Consider the following 13,900-nt stretch of genomic DNA (forward strand, 5'->3'; position numbering starts at 1 on the left):
TGGTATTTTTATTTCTCTAAGGTTCTCTGTTACTTTAGTGAGATTCAGTAATAATTTGTTGTATTCGTGTTCTCACTCCGGAGAAATCTTAATCTTGGGATACGTAAATTGTCTCTTTTTAACTGTGAACTCTGATTTTCAGACAAAATTCAAATATATTTTCTGTTAGATAATGAATTTTGCAATCATTGTATTTACTGTACTAATGTGGGTATCTTTCACAATGCTTGCTTACCATTGGTGATGTTTTCAGAAGATGGCCTCTCCCTGCTCCTTCTAAATCTTTAAAAAAAATTTTTTTAATGTTTTATATATTTTTGAAAGAGAGAGAGAGAGGCAGCATGAGCAGGGGAGGGTCAGAGAGAGAGGGAGACACAGAATCTGAAGCAGGCTCCAGGCTCTGAGCCCGACGTGGGGCCTGAACCCACGAGAACTGTGAGATCATGACCTGAGCCGAAGCCTGGGTGCACACCTGACTGAGCCACCCAGGCGCCCCTGCTCCTTCTAAATCTTATCCTAAGCCTTCTCTCTCCCGCCATGTTACGACCACAACAAACTTGTTTGGGAGAAACTGATGACTGTCATCTTTTCCCACAGTCCTCAGTAAAAGAAGTTAGAATTCCTTTAGGGGGTCTAGTGTCACTGTCGTGCTATTAGGAGCCCTTCACGTCTGAATCCTTATTGACATAAATCCTTTTGTCCTTTTTCTGGACTTGATCACTGGCCTCAATCATTCCTTCATCAACGAGTCCTTACTTTATGCATTGTGTTCCTGTTTAAATGCAGATTGAATCCTTTATTTTCTAAAGGCATCAAGGAACTCTTCTGTCAAAAAAAATTTCCTTTTAGAAAGCAAATAATTACCTAGTAATTGTGTTTTGGGTTGTTTTTTGCTTTCTTTTTGGTGGTTAGTGTTGGTTTTTTTATTTATTTTTCATCTAGATTTGGATTTCAAATACATAGTTTACTTAAAAGTAGGGTGTACTTAGAAGTGATTTCTGAGGTCATTTCTGAACTTCCTCTTCTCCGGGTAAAGATGCCTGGAGCCCAGCAGTAATTGAGGTTTTCCACACTGAACAGGAAGTCAGTTCTTTTCTAAGAAAGAAAACAGCGTTGGTTTTCTTCAGGGGGTCCTGACGTGGGCAGCCAGCACAGGACTTGTAAAGCTGACCTTGAGGAACCGCCGTTGTGCTGATTGTCATTTCCTTGGCCTGAAACCTGGCCCGGCTCTTCCCCCTGCCCCTCTGCGTTGCAGCTGGTGGACAGCGCGGTGGTCATGCTCTCCGCCCACTGGGAGAAAAAGAAGACGAGCCTCATGGAGCTCCGGGAGCAGCTACAGCAGCTTCCAGGCTTAATAGCAGATGTGGAATCCATGACGGCAAATCTGAGTAAGTGTTCCGCTTGTGACTGCCGTGACCTTGAGGAATGAAAATAATTTGGACAGGACTTGATATGAATTCAAAGCCTTCTAAGAATACATTACAGTCTTGGTTAATATGACGTTTTTTTTTTTTTTGGAAAAGAGTGAGTTATAGCTAATTTCACGTTCTGATTAAGTGAGGATTAGACAGGAAATGGTTTTAAAGTTTAGAGATCATTTCTAAAATGTATGTTAACCTTTTCTGCCTCAGTTCAGCTTAGGAAACGTAATTTGTTGATTCTTAAGAGTGACGCAGGGTTGTATGTGTGACCTCAGATCTCTGTTTTAATGTAAAAATATGGAAAAGAAAAGGGGTGATTGTGACTTGTTCTGATTGTAGAATGTCCTCTGAAAGTCATTGCTTTAAAAATTAGGTCTTCTTAGAGCTTCATGTCTTCAAATATATTTTCTTCCCCTCCTTGAACCCTTGAGAGATGAAAGAAACACAGTTCAATGAAAGTACCTGTTTGGCTATAAATTAATACCTTGTTAAAGTTTACATATATTTTTTGTAGTTTTCATTATAATACATCATGCTCATATTCTTTATTTCTTGAGTTTATAGTCAAGAAATGCCCTTTTTGTTTGACAGTGCCACATTTTAGGATAATCTTGTGGCTCGCTGTTTTCTAACCAAGCTTAAGATCTCAGTGAAATGTAAGAGTAGGGAGTATCTACATGGGAGATAAACTTCCTGGGCCAGTAACTTGATCCAGTGTTACAGGTAAGAAGGTGAGGATTCCCTATCATCTCTTCCTGTTCTTCAGTATTACCTTTCGTAAGCAAAACAAAAATGATTTACAAAGAAAGTCACTAGTAAACTTTACAACAGGTTTTCGTGTGTGGATGAAACGGACCTGAACGGTATTTGGAATGCTGCTGCTGGTCAGCCGAGCTAACATTCATGCACCTGTTACACGTCAGACGCTGTTAGGCGCTTTACAAACATGATCTTTAATCCTCACGTGAACCCTCTGAAAGTAGCTGCTATTATCCCATTTGACAGCTAAGGAAAGTAAGGCTTGGAGAGCCTGTGACTTGCTCAGGGTCATACAGTCAATAAGATTGGATCCAGGGTCCCAGTCACAGCGGTGACGTCCTCAGTGGGGACGACAGTGCGGAAGTGACCCGTCGCCTCCTGGACTGCACTCTGAAGGCCCTGGCTGCTGCAGAGGTCTTCTGGTGGTGGTGTTTTGTGACCCCAAAGGCAAGGCATGAAACAGCGATTCTGGGTCTTAAGAGAAATGTCCGATAGCTGTGGTTGCCCTCTGTCCTACTTCCCTCCTGTGGGGATACTGATGATCCTTGTCCGGCCTTGGATGGCCGACTGTAGAAATAGTGCCCAAGATATTTGGAATTTTCTTCCTAGCCACTTTCTTTTGGCTTATCTTCCTGCAACTATCGGAGTCATTTGCTGAAAATTGCTTATGTAGTCTCTGCAGACAGCATAACCTCCCTTGATGTTTCCCCCTAGCCAGGAGTACATTCTGTTTATAGATGTTCTTTGTCCGATAGCACTTTCCTGATTAAGTGCATTTTGCTGCAATTCTAATTATTCTCGTAGTTAATCCGGCTTGGGAAATGCAGTTTATAGAAGTCTTTCTTAAAATAGAATATATAGGCATACCTCAGACATTGTGGGTTTGGTTGTAGGCTACTGCAATAAAGCAAATATGGTAATAAAATGAGTCAAATGAATTTTTTGGTTTCCCAGTGCATATAAAAGTTATGTTTACACTATCCTATGGTCTATTAAGCGTGCAGTAGCATCATGTGTAAAAAATAGTATACATACCTAATTAAAAAATGCTTTTGCTACAATATGCTAACCATTACCTGGGCTTTCAGTGAGTCGTAATTTTTCTGGTGGGTCTTGCCTCCATGTTCACAGTCAGGTTGGGACTGCTGAAGGTGGGTGGCTGTGGCAAGTTCTTAAAATAAGACAATAAGGAAGGTTGCAGCATTGGTTGACTCCTCCTTTCATGAATGATTTCTTGGGGTGCCTGGGTTGCTCAGTCAGTTAAGCATCTGACTTCGGCTCAGGTCATGATCTCAAGGTTCATGGGTTCAAGCCCTATGTTGGGTTCTGTGCTGACAGCTTGGAGCCTGGAGCCTGTTTTGGATTCTATGTCTCTTTCTCTCTCTTCTACTCCTCCCCTGCTCATGCTCTATCTCTATCTCAAAAATAAACATTAAAAAATTTAAAAGAAAATGCATGATTTCTCAGTAGCAGGTGATGCTGTTCGATAGCCTTTCACGCACAGTAGAATTTCTTTCAGGAGTGGAGTCCATCCTCTCAGACCTGCCGCCGCTCCATCAGCTGGGTTTATGTGATGTTCTGAACCTTCTGTTGTCCTTTTGATGATCTTCCCAGCATCCTCACCAGGAGAAGATTCCATCTCAAGAAGCCACTTTCATTGCTCATCGTGAGAAGCATCTTCTCCTCAGGTTTTATTACGAGAAGGCAGCCATTCCGCCCCATCTCCAGGCTCCACTGCTCATTTCTGGTCTCTGGCTGTTGCTGCCACAACTGCAGTCACTCCCTGTACGGAAGTCTTGCACCCCTCCAAGTCCTCCATGGGGGTTGGAATTACTTTCTTCCAAACTCTTGTTCAGGTTGACATTTTGACTGAACCTTCCTATGAATCAGAAATGTGCTTAGTGGAATCTGGAAGGGTGAGTTCTTGGTTGAAGATTTCCACATGGCTTTGCCCAGATCCATCAGAGGAATCCTTGTCTATGGCAGCTACCGCCTTGAAATGGATTTCTTAAAAAAAGTCAGAATTAACTCCTTGATCCATGGGCTATAGAACAGACATGTCAGCAGGCATGAAAACTGCATTGATCTCCTTCTCCTTCTCCATCCCAGTGCTTGAGTGACCAAGTGCAGTGTCAACGAGCAGTAATGTTTTGAGAGCAATCTTTTCTCCTGACCAGTAGGTCTCAACAGTGGGCTTCAAATATTCAGTCAACCACGTTGTCAGCAGATTTGCCATCAGCCAGGCTTTGTTGTTCCCTCTAGAGGGCACAGGCAGAGTAGACCTAGCACAGTTCATAAGGGCCTGAGGAGTTTTGCTAAGGTAAACAAGCGTTGGCTTCAGCTTAAAGTCACCAGCGGCATCAGCCCCAACAGGAGAGTCAGCCTGTGCCTCGAAGCCAGGCGTTGACTCCGCCTCTCCAGCTATGAAGGTCCTACATGACATCTTCTCCCAGTAGGAGGTTGCCTCGTCTACACGAAAACTCTGTTGTTCAGTGTAGCCACCCTGGGTGACTGCCGGGCTGGGTCTTCTGGAGAACGTGCTGCAGCTTCTGGTCGGCACTTGCGGCTTCATCTTGCACTTTCACGTTACGGAGATCGACGGCTTCTTTCCTTAAGCCTCATGAACCAACGTTTGCTGGCCTCAGACTTGCCTCCGGGAGCTTCCTCACCCTCTCAGCCTTCACGGTACTGAAGAGTCAGGGCCTGGTTCTGAATTAGGCTTTGGTTCACCATGTGCTGCAGCCGATTTGGTCTGTCCAGACCACTAACACTTTCTCCACGTGGGCACTAAGACTGTGTGACTCTCTTGTCATTCGTGAGTTCATTAGAGTCTCACTTTTCATTTCCTTCAGGAACTTTTTCTTTACATTCGCTCCTAGGCCGGCTGCTTGGTGCAAGAGGCCCAGCTTTCAGCCTGTCTTTTCACACGGCTTCTTCATTAAGCTTCCTCATTTCTAGCTTTCGATTTAAAGCGAGCGATGTGAGTCTTTCCTTTCACTTTAATGCTTAGAGGCCATTGTATAGGTATTAATTGGCCTCATTTTGATGCTATTGTTTCTTGGGTAACCGGGAGGCTCCAAGGGAGGGGAGAGATCGGGAATGGCCAGTTGGTAGAACAAAGCACCCACCACATTTGTCAGTTAGGTGAGCTATGTTACGGGTGTGGTTCATGGCGTCCCAAAACAGTGACCACAGTGACATCAAGGACTACAGATCACAGAGCACTGCAGTAATAGTAAACAAGTTTGAAATATGGCGAGAAGGACCCACATGTGACACTGACACATGAAGTGGGCAAATGCATTTGGAAAACCGGCACCAATAAACTTGCTCAAGACAAGGTTGCCACAGACTCTGAATTTGTCCAAAATGCGGTGTCTGGAAAGCACAGTAAAGTGAAGCCCAGTGAATTGCACTGTGCTCGCCCTGAGGTCTTTTTGAAGAGTGAATTCTGTTTGCTCAGAAGATACCGGGGAAGTCCAGCTCGTTGGTTTTTATATATACTGCCAGTCTGAATCACCATGAGCACTGGAAGCCTGCTGTCTTTGGATCTTACTGAATTGCTGTTACTCATCTGATGTTTATCCCTGGTAATGAAGGACTCGCTCTGGGACAGATAGCTGGTCAAATCTGGAGGTCCAGACGCCTGGCGTTTGTGGGCCTGGAGTTGTTGGCCAAAGAGTGTGTTTTGACATTGAGACTTTTAGATACACAACTTAACCTTCTTGGAACGGGTGCCCATATTCTTTATAATAGGAAAATATCTTAAAGCCAGATTTGGTGGACTACGATGTATAAACATGTATCTGTATCATTAAGGTATTTTATGAAGTCATTTTAAGGAGTTTGTGTATCATTCTTAGATATTAGAAGCACTGTTTTATTTTTATTTATTTTTATTTTATTTTATTTTTTAATGTTTATTTTTGAGAGAGACAGAGCATGAGCAGGGAAGGGGCAGAGAGAGAGGGAGACACAGAATCCAAAGCAGGCTGCAGGCTCTGAGCTGTCAGCACAGAGCCCAATGTGGGGCTTGAACTCATGAACCGTGAGATCATGACTAGAGCCGAAGTCGGACACTTAACCGACTGAGCCCCCAGGTGCCCCTAGAACTGCTGTTTTAAATGTCTGCTCATATATTACTGGGTTCTTTTATTTTTTGATAGCCTCAAAATATCTCTTACCACCTGAACGCTTTGATGTATTACAAAGCTTAAATGATTGAGCAATAATAAAAAAGTTTTAAAAACCAAGAAGGAGTAACTGACCTGTGTACAGTCACAGGGTTTCCTTAACTTCTTTGAACTTTGTGCTCTTCCGCTGTCGGATCTAACATGACATCCAGTGAGTCCCTCCATCGCCCGGCCACACAGCCCTGTAGTCTTGCTTTGCTCGCTAAGGCATCTAGAGATGCTTATTAAGGAGTTACAGACTTGCATGATGTGAACGATTTGAACCTTGGATGATTCTTCTAGGTACCTCCCCTATCGCTTAGTAAATATGACTCCTGATTACAGGAGCCCTTGGGAACTGTGACGTAAGACCGGGTAATTCCTTCATTTTTTTTTCAAATGGAATGTGATCTCTTCATCTTACATAAGCCTGTGTAACCAATAATTACTGATAGTTTGTCATTTAAAAAAGAAATGATAAAGATGTCCTGGGAACTGAAAAATAAGGACTGGGGACTAGTCTCAGACCTGGGTTCAGATCCCAATCTCCCAACTTCCTTGAGACCCCCATGCAGGTTTCTTGGCTGCTCCATGCTTCTTTCTTTGCGGAAAAAGAATCAAGGGTTCTGTCTGCCTCAGAGGCTCGTCGGAGGGGTGAATGAGATCACAGATGTAAATAGCCCTCAGCTCCGTGCTTAGTGCCCATGAGGCACATACTGTGAGCCATGGCCTCTTTGTAGGCCCTGGGAATACAATACTAAACAAGACTGGGCATCCCCCATCAGGGTGCCGACTTTCTGGGGGTGCCTGGGTGGCTCAGTTGGTTAAGCATTCGACTCTTGATCTTGGCTCAGGCTGTGATCTCCTGGTTTGTGGGATCCAGCCCTGCATTGGACTCTGTGCTGATAGCACGGAGCCTGCTTGGGATTCTCTCTCTCTCCCCCCTCTCTCTGTCCCTACCCCACTCACACTTTCTCTAAATAAATAAACAAACAAACAAACATTAAAAAAAAAGATACAGGTGTTCTAGTGGCAGTCTTTCTATAGCCTGTGAAAATTTACGAAACCACTGTTCTTTGAGAGAAGGATGGAGGGATGGTATGCAATTTAGCTTGTCCTGTAAAATGGTGTGGAATGTAGAGTCACAGCATGAAATGTAGTAGATGAAGACGGTAGTGTTCTGAACGTTGAAAGATTGTGTACAAGGAGACAGAGTGTTGTCCACCAGAGTCTGTACACATCCTTCTTCTGAAATAAAATTGGTAGAATGTGTGGACCATTTTTATTGAATTCTCTTGAACTCCCACTAGAGGGAAGCCTAACCCCATTCCTTTATCGAAGTTTAAAATGTTCAGGGCTCATCTGGGTTTTTACTGTCGCTTAGTTTATTTTAGGTGACCTACTTTGAAAAGACCGTTCTCTTCTTCCGGAAGAATTTGTGAATTCTTCGATCCCAAAGTGCTGTAGGAGAGTGACAGCCATGTACTGAGTTCCTGTCATTCTTTTGCTCCGACCTAACCCGATACGTTGTTTTGCTTGCTGTTTAGAAAGGGCGTCTGGTGGGGAGACTGCCACGTCTCGTTCACACAGCGCTGGATTATTGTGTTGTTCAGGTTGCTTTCTGAGCGTAGACTGTTCAAGAGGCACACTGACTTTTCAGGCACCTCTTCATGCCCCACGCAGACCTCGTTTGGTCCCTACTGGCCTTTGCACGTTAACACGCTTCTTCAAGTTCCTCCTACCCACACCATCTCTGCCATATTTTCTCTCTCCGTACATGAAAGAGTAATGGAAGCATTTGAAGACTCTTTCAAGTCTTTTAGTCCCTGGCCTCTCTGACCTCTGGGCTTGCAACCAAAGATTTCTTTCTTCCTCGAGGCTAATTAGTTCGTTAGAAAAGTACTCATTAAGTATGAAATCATTTTAGTGTGCCGGCCATCCTTCGTGAATCCGTGGTTACACACTGATAATACGCATCTGAAACAAATGGCACAAAGGAAAATCCCAAACAGACTCGCTCTTCCTCTGGGACTGTGTCCCCACAAAGATCTGTGGGGCCCTCTCCTGCACAGCTGTCCGGCCTCCTGCGAGGTTTCGCAGGAGGACCCCGCCTGTCTTTCTCGCTGATCACCAAATGAGGCGTAGGCCGCCGTTCCAGCGAGCAACACGGCCAAGTCGGAGCCTCTGGTCAGGGTCTGTTCGCGGCTGTGGCGGCCTGCTGCTGCTTTCAGGTGCGTGCGTTCTGTGTGAGGCTCGTTCTGTAATGGGGAAGGTCGTGACCGGGGCCTTCGATTTTGGCCATTTAGGTATAGTAGATATTCAGAGGACACCATTGTATATATGATTGTGATTATCTCTTGCAGGATTGTTTTAAAAGTTTCTAATAGGGAAGAAAAATGTATTTTTGTCCATACAGTGGGTCTATGTTTGGTTACTAATTTCAAGCCCGTTAAGAATTAACATGGTGGGGCGCCTGGAGGGCTCAGTCGGGTAAGCGTCCGACTTCGGTTCAGGTCATGACCTCATAGCTCGTGGGTTCGAGCCCTGCATTGGGCTCTGTGCTGATAGTTCAGAGGCTGGAGCCTGCTTCCGATTCTGTGTCTCCCCTGCTCATGCGCGCACGCACGCGCTCTCTCTCTCTCTCTCTCTCTCTCTCTCTCAAGAATAAATGAACATTAAAAATTTTTTTTAAATAAAAAAATTAATAAAAAGAATTAACATGGAAAATTTCCATTGCTTCTACTGCTTTAGCTCACTGATTTGGGCCTCGTGTGACATACTAATAAAGTATCATCATGTTGTCTAATGTTTTCTAAGTCCTCTGCCCATGTTGAATTTATTCTTTTAGCAAATTTAGCATAACTTTCTAATATTTAAGTTAGATGAACATGAATCAGGCATTTGCTTTTTTGGTTAGTATTTTATGTTTTAGTGCTATAGAATCATCCTTAATTGAATTCTGCTTATACCCCTTATGAGGGGATACAAAGATGCAAACATAATTATTAGCTTTAAGACCCTCACTGTGGGGCACCTGGGGGGCTCGGTCGGTTGAGCGTCCAACTTCGGCTCAGGTCACGATCTCACGGTTTGTGGGTTTGAGCCCCGCATCGGGCTCTGTGCTGACAGCTCAGAGCCTGGAGCCTGCTTCAGATTCTGTGTCTCCCTCTCTCTCTGACCCTCCCCTGCTTGTGCTGTCTCTCTCTGTCTCTCATAAATAAATTTTTAAAAATTAAGAAAATTTTAAAAAACCCTCACTGACTGGAATCACTGAGAGAGGATCGCACACAAATGGTTGTGTAGTATCAGACTATAAGTTCCGGGTAGGGGTCAAAGACGTGTGGGAGCTCAGGAGAGGGAGAGGGCTCTGCCGCCCAGAGGAGGGGTGGCACCCCCCCACCTCCGGCCCCAGACTGTAAAGGAAGCATGGGAGACGGAATATACTCGACTCGGCTTGGAACGATGAGTGGTCCTGAAGTCACCTTCTGGTAGTGGTGAGATTGGGACAGCAGGTTGTGGCCTCGGGAGACGTGGGGTTATAGGTTTCTGGATACTAAGTTAAGGGGTTAAACTGGATTCTTAAAGTACTCCGGAGCCTTTAATTTTCCAAAAGACAGAATGTAAATATGGATTTGATGGTAGCAGTAAAATGGCCAGAGTCTCCCAAGTATTTTAGATCTAGGTTTGCCATTCAGAAACGCAGCAACAGGGTGCTGTCAGCCAGTTAGGAAGGACATATGGTTTGTTTGTTTCTTAGTGCAGTGGTTCCAGGTTGGTACCAAATCAGTCACGTGTTTCACTGGGTCGCCATTTTATTAATCCAAGTATGAACTCAGGTAGCAAGTTTCATATGTATCTAGAAGGGAATATCTCTCCATGAGAAATTAAGTGGCCTGCCTAGGGATCAAGTCATGTCATTCAAGTGCCCAGCCTCCTTAGGTCTATAGCCAACCAACAGAGCTAGACTCTAAACAGAAATTGCCAATTATGCAAAAAAAAAAAAAAAAAAAAAAAAAGGAAAGAAAAAAGATCTTCAAATACAGAATAATTATTGATTCCATAACTTATTTTTTTTAGCAAAATCATTTGAAATTTAATCATCCTCACTTATAAGGAATCTTTAAATTTACTAGAAAAAGATGAAAGCTCTATTGATTTTTTTGGTCAGTTAGATCCATAGATGTTTATAACATGATCATTACCAGCCTACAAAATTATTAGTTTAAAAAAATATTTTTTTGTTTGTTTATTTTTGAGAGAGAGAGAGAGAGACTGTGAGTGGGGGAGAGGGAGACACAGAATCCAAAGCAGGCTCCAGGCTCTGAGCTGTCAGCGCAGAGCCACATGCAGGGCTCGAACCCACGAACCGTGAGATCATGACCTGAGCTGAAGTCAGACACTCAACTGACTGAGCCACCTAGGCGCCCCCAAAATTATTAGTTTTAAATGACTTTTACAAAACTCGGCTAATTTTTACAGTTTTTTTTCTCTGCATTTTTTATTGTCAATTTTAAATACTGTCAAATGCTAAGTTAGGTATACTTTGTATTCATAGTTATTTGTAAATATACCGTATTTATATATTTTGCCCCACTGGACCCTTTTGACATCTTTGCAAGATGTGAATTGTTAGCCCTTTTATCCCTGAGGAGACAGCCCCGCCCATCTGTAAGGAGCAGAGCTGGGCTTCCAAGCTGTGCTTCAAAGTCTTACTCCTAACCCGTCCCCTGCAAGTTCAGGATGACAAGGTAACACACACGATACTGAGGAACCAAGTAGCTTAGAGTTAAATGGATTCCATATTAAGTTTAATTATTCTAGTTCTTATCACTAATCAAAGTGAAATAGCCATTTAAATAATCCTATTAGCTATGATCCCCTTTTAAGACCTTGTCAAGCCAGTTGTAACAGAATGAGCTGAATATGGCTTCTTCAGGGCCAGTAGTACCGGCTCTGACACTAAGAATCTTACTAATTTTTCCATTTAGTGTAATCTCAAAAAATAGTCTAAACAGCAATGACTATAATAACATTATTTTGCCTGTTCCCCCCCCCATAAACTCACTATGTACTGTTCAAATCATTATTTAAAATCTTCGATGTAATTCCTCATTGATTGACACTTTGATTTTGCATATTGTTCAAGGTAAGACTTCCCGTAATCGTTTATATTAACAGTCTCCGGTAGCTCCTAAAGGTAGAGTCAGCACTGTTACCAACTGCATTACCCTCAGCCCTTTGCACACTTCCCAGTGGTTTACAGCTTATCCATGTAACTCAGAACCTAAAATGGCTTTGAAAAGGAGTGCTAAACTGTCATCATATTTGCACTTTTCAGTAAAACTTTATTCCCTGCCCCCCAAATCCATGTCTTTCAGCCCTACGCCCTACCAAATAGAAGAGGAGGGAAGTTTTATAGATAGCACAGCTGTTTAGTCAGATCTCTGGATCAAAAATTAATGACACAAACAGGCCAAAATTTGCATCTTAATAAACCTAGAACTGCAGGTTGAAATTCAAGGAGTTTGCTGCCGACCCGGATGCTGACAGAGCTCCTCTGGAAAGCCGTGTGGAAATCTAGCTGCTGCGTGAAGGCGTTAGATGCACCATAATTGTAACCACACAACCAGCTTGCTCCGTGTCTGTTGCCCCTTCCCTTCCCCACTGGGGGGCCGCGGCTTCCTGATTTGGGAACCCGCTCTTGCTGGACCTTTCCCCACTCTCCCTCCTCTGCGTTAGATGCCACTCTGAGTCCCCCGAGCACCGCATGCCTCGCTCTGGCAGGCCGTGTTGTCTGTGAAACGTGTCTCCCCTCTGCTTCAGGTCGATGGGCACGAGGACTGTCTTTTTCGTCTTTGTATCCCCGTGTCTGGCACACGTGGCAGCTGGTAAATGGCCACAGTGCTGTTTGGGTTCTAAACTCTTTGGCCTCTAAGACTTCCTGCTGTCTGAGACGACAACCCAGTCTCCCTTCTAGATGGAGCTGGGAAGTCTTGGGTCACGTGGCCCGCTGTCAGTCCAAAATGGTTGTGGTGTAAGAGAGGTTCGGTTTTGATTCCCAACTGCCCTTCAGCAGCTAGGCGACCTTGCACAAGGCAGTGAATTAATGTCTGCAGATGTTGGTCTGGGATCTTTTAAATGAAGGATTTGACTGCACAGTCTCCGTGTTCCAGTAAAGTGGCAGCGCTCTGTGGCCTGGAGGCACAGGAGAGGCCCGTGGACTGGTGGGCAGAGCTATCTCTTCCCCACCGCCGTGGCCTGTCCTTAATGACTATCCGTACCTTCTCTGTCAATCTTGTGAAGATTGTCGTGTATCATTTGCCAAGGCAAATATAAGTGCTCTGCTCAAGTCCCTTAGAACCTCAAATTTTAAATTCTATTTGGTATAACGTGTGTTAATTATACTTTGCTATATTCTCATTTAAAAATTGATGATTCGCATGCGGTATATGGAATCGTTAGGATATCGCCCTAGATTAATCACAACGCTTTGTTTCCTCATCATCCTGGTTAATAGCATATGTAGAGTATTTTGGAAAATCACACCTTGAAGATGTTTGAGATATAAAAGGAAGGTCAAGATTATTTGAAGTATATTTTGAAGTTGGTCAGTGTATTTTATTTTGCTTCAAGAAAACTTAATAAAGAATATTAAATAAATGCAAACCAATTTCAACTTTTAACTTTTGGACATTTTTTTCTTTTGTTTCTCCATGATCGAGGATTCTGATTTTTTTTATGTTTTTGTTTGTTTTTTTCCCCCTTTGGACCTTGTGTACTTTCAGCTCATTTAGAGGCTAGCTTTGAGGAAGTAGAAAACCACCTGCTGAGTCTGGAGGATTTGTGTGGCCAGTGTGAATTAGAAAGATACAAGCACATGCAGTCCCGGCAGTTGGAAAATTACAAGAAAAAGAAGAGGTGAGTTTGAAAATTTGGTCAACAGTGTTCATTTTACGTGCTGTTCTGTATCAGTTTGGGTAGATGAAGGATGAAGGTTGCAACATGTAAAGCTCATTAATAAGCTTTCCAGAACGTGACCTATACATACATATGTGTTTTGGGACCGCTGTCTGTTGCTAGTTTACGGAGGTGAGCTCTGTAAAGCCAAGGATAGGATTGGGGCTTCTGGGTGGCTCAGCCGGTTAAGTGGCCAACTCTTGATTTTGGCTCAGGTCACGATCTCACGGGTTCTTGAGTGTGAGCCCTGCATCGGGTTCTGCTCTGACATTGTGCGGAGCCTGCTTCAGATCCTCCGTCTCCCTCTCTCTGCCCCTCCCCATCTCAAAAATAATAAATAAACGTTAAAAAAATTAAAAAGGTAGAGGGGAGCAGAGCAACAAGCAAAGCTTTCCCAGAAAGTGGGAGCCCTGACCTCATTTTCTCCCAGTGGCATATCCAGAACTGCTTTTTTTCCTTTTCTTTCTTTTCTCCTCCTTTATTATTAGAGCAGGAAGAAAAGGGATCAGAGCCCAGGCTGTGGAAGGAGGCTCATTGGGTTTGAATCTCAGCTTTGGCACATTCTGGCTGTGGGACCTGAAGCAAGTTGTT

The 13,900-nt window shown here is 43.7% G+C and overlaps 1 protein-coding gene across 2 annotated transcripts in view; it reads left to right on the forward strand.

Annotated features, from left to right (window-relative positions):
- The window catches only part of DTNBP1 (dystrobrevin binding protein 1), a 118,476-nt gene that overhangs the window by 18,217 nt on the left and 86,359 nt on the right, over window positions 1–13,900 (forward strand). Inside the window, exons 4-5 of one of the 2 annotated variants that reach the window (XM_029943487.1) lie at window positions 1,256–1,388; window positions 13,138–13,270. In XM_029943487.1, coding sequence (XP_029799347.1) covers window positions 1,277–1,388; window positions 13,138–13,270 — 245 coding nt within the window. In that variant the 5' untranslated portion in view covers window positions 1,256–1,276. The remainder of the gene's footprint in view (window positions 1–1,255; window positions 1,389–13,137; window positions 13,271–13,900) is intronic. The other variant, XM_029943486.1, reaches the window with a different exon arrangement.

Source organism: Suricata suricatta, chromosome 7, assembly GCF_006229205.1.
Source record: "Suricata suricatta isolate VVHF042 chromosome 7, meerkat_22Aug2017_6uvM2_HiC, whole genome shotgun sequence".
NCBI classification, from domain to species: Eukaryota; Metazoa; Chordata; class Mammalia; order Carnivora; family Herpestidae; genus Suricata; species Suricata suricatta.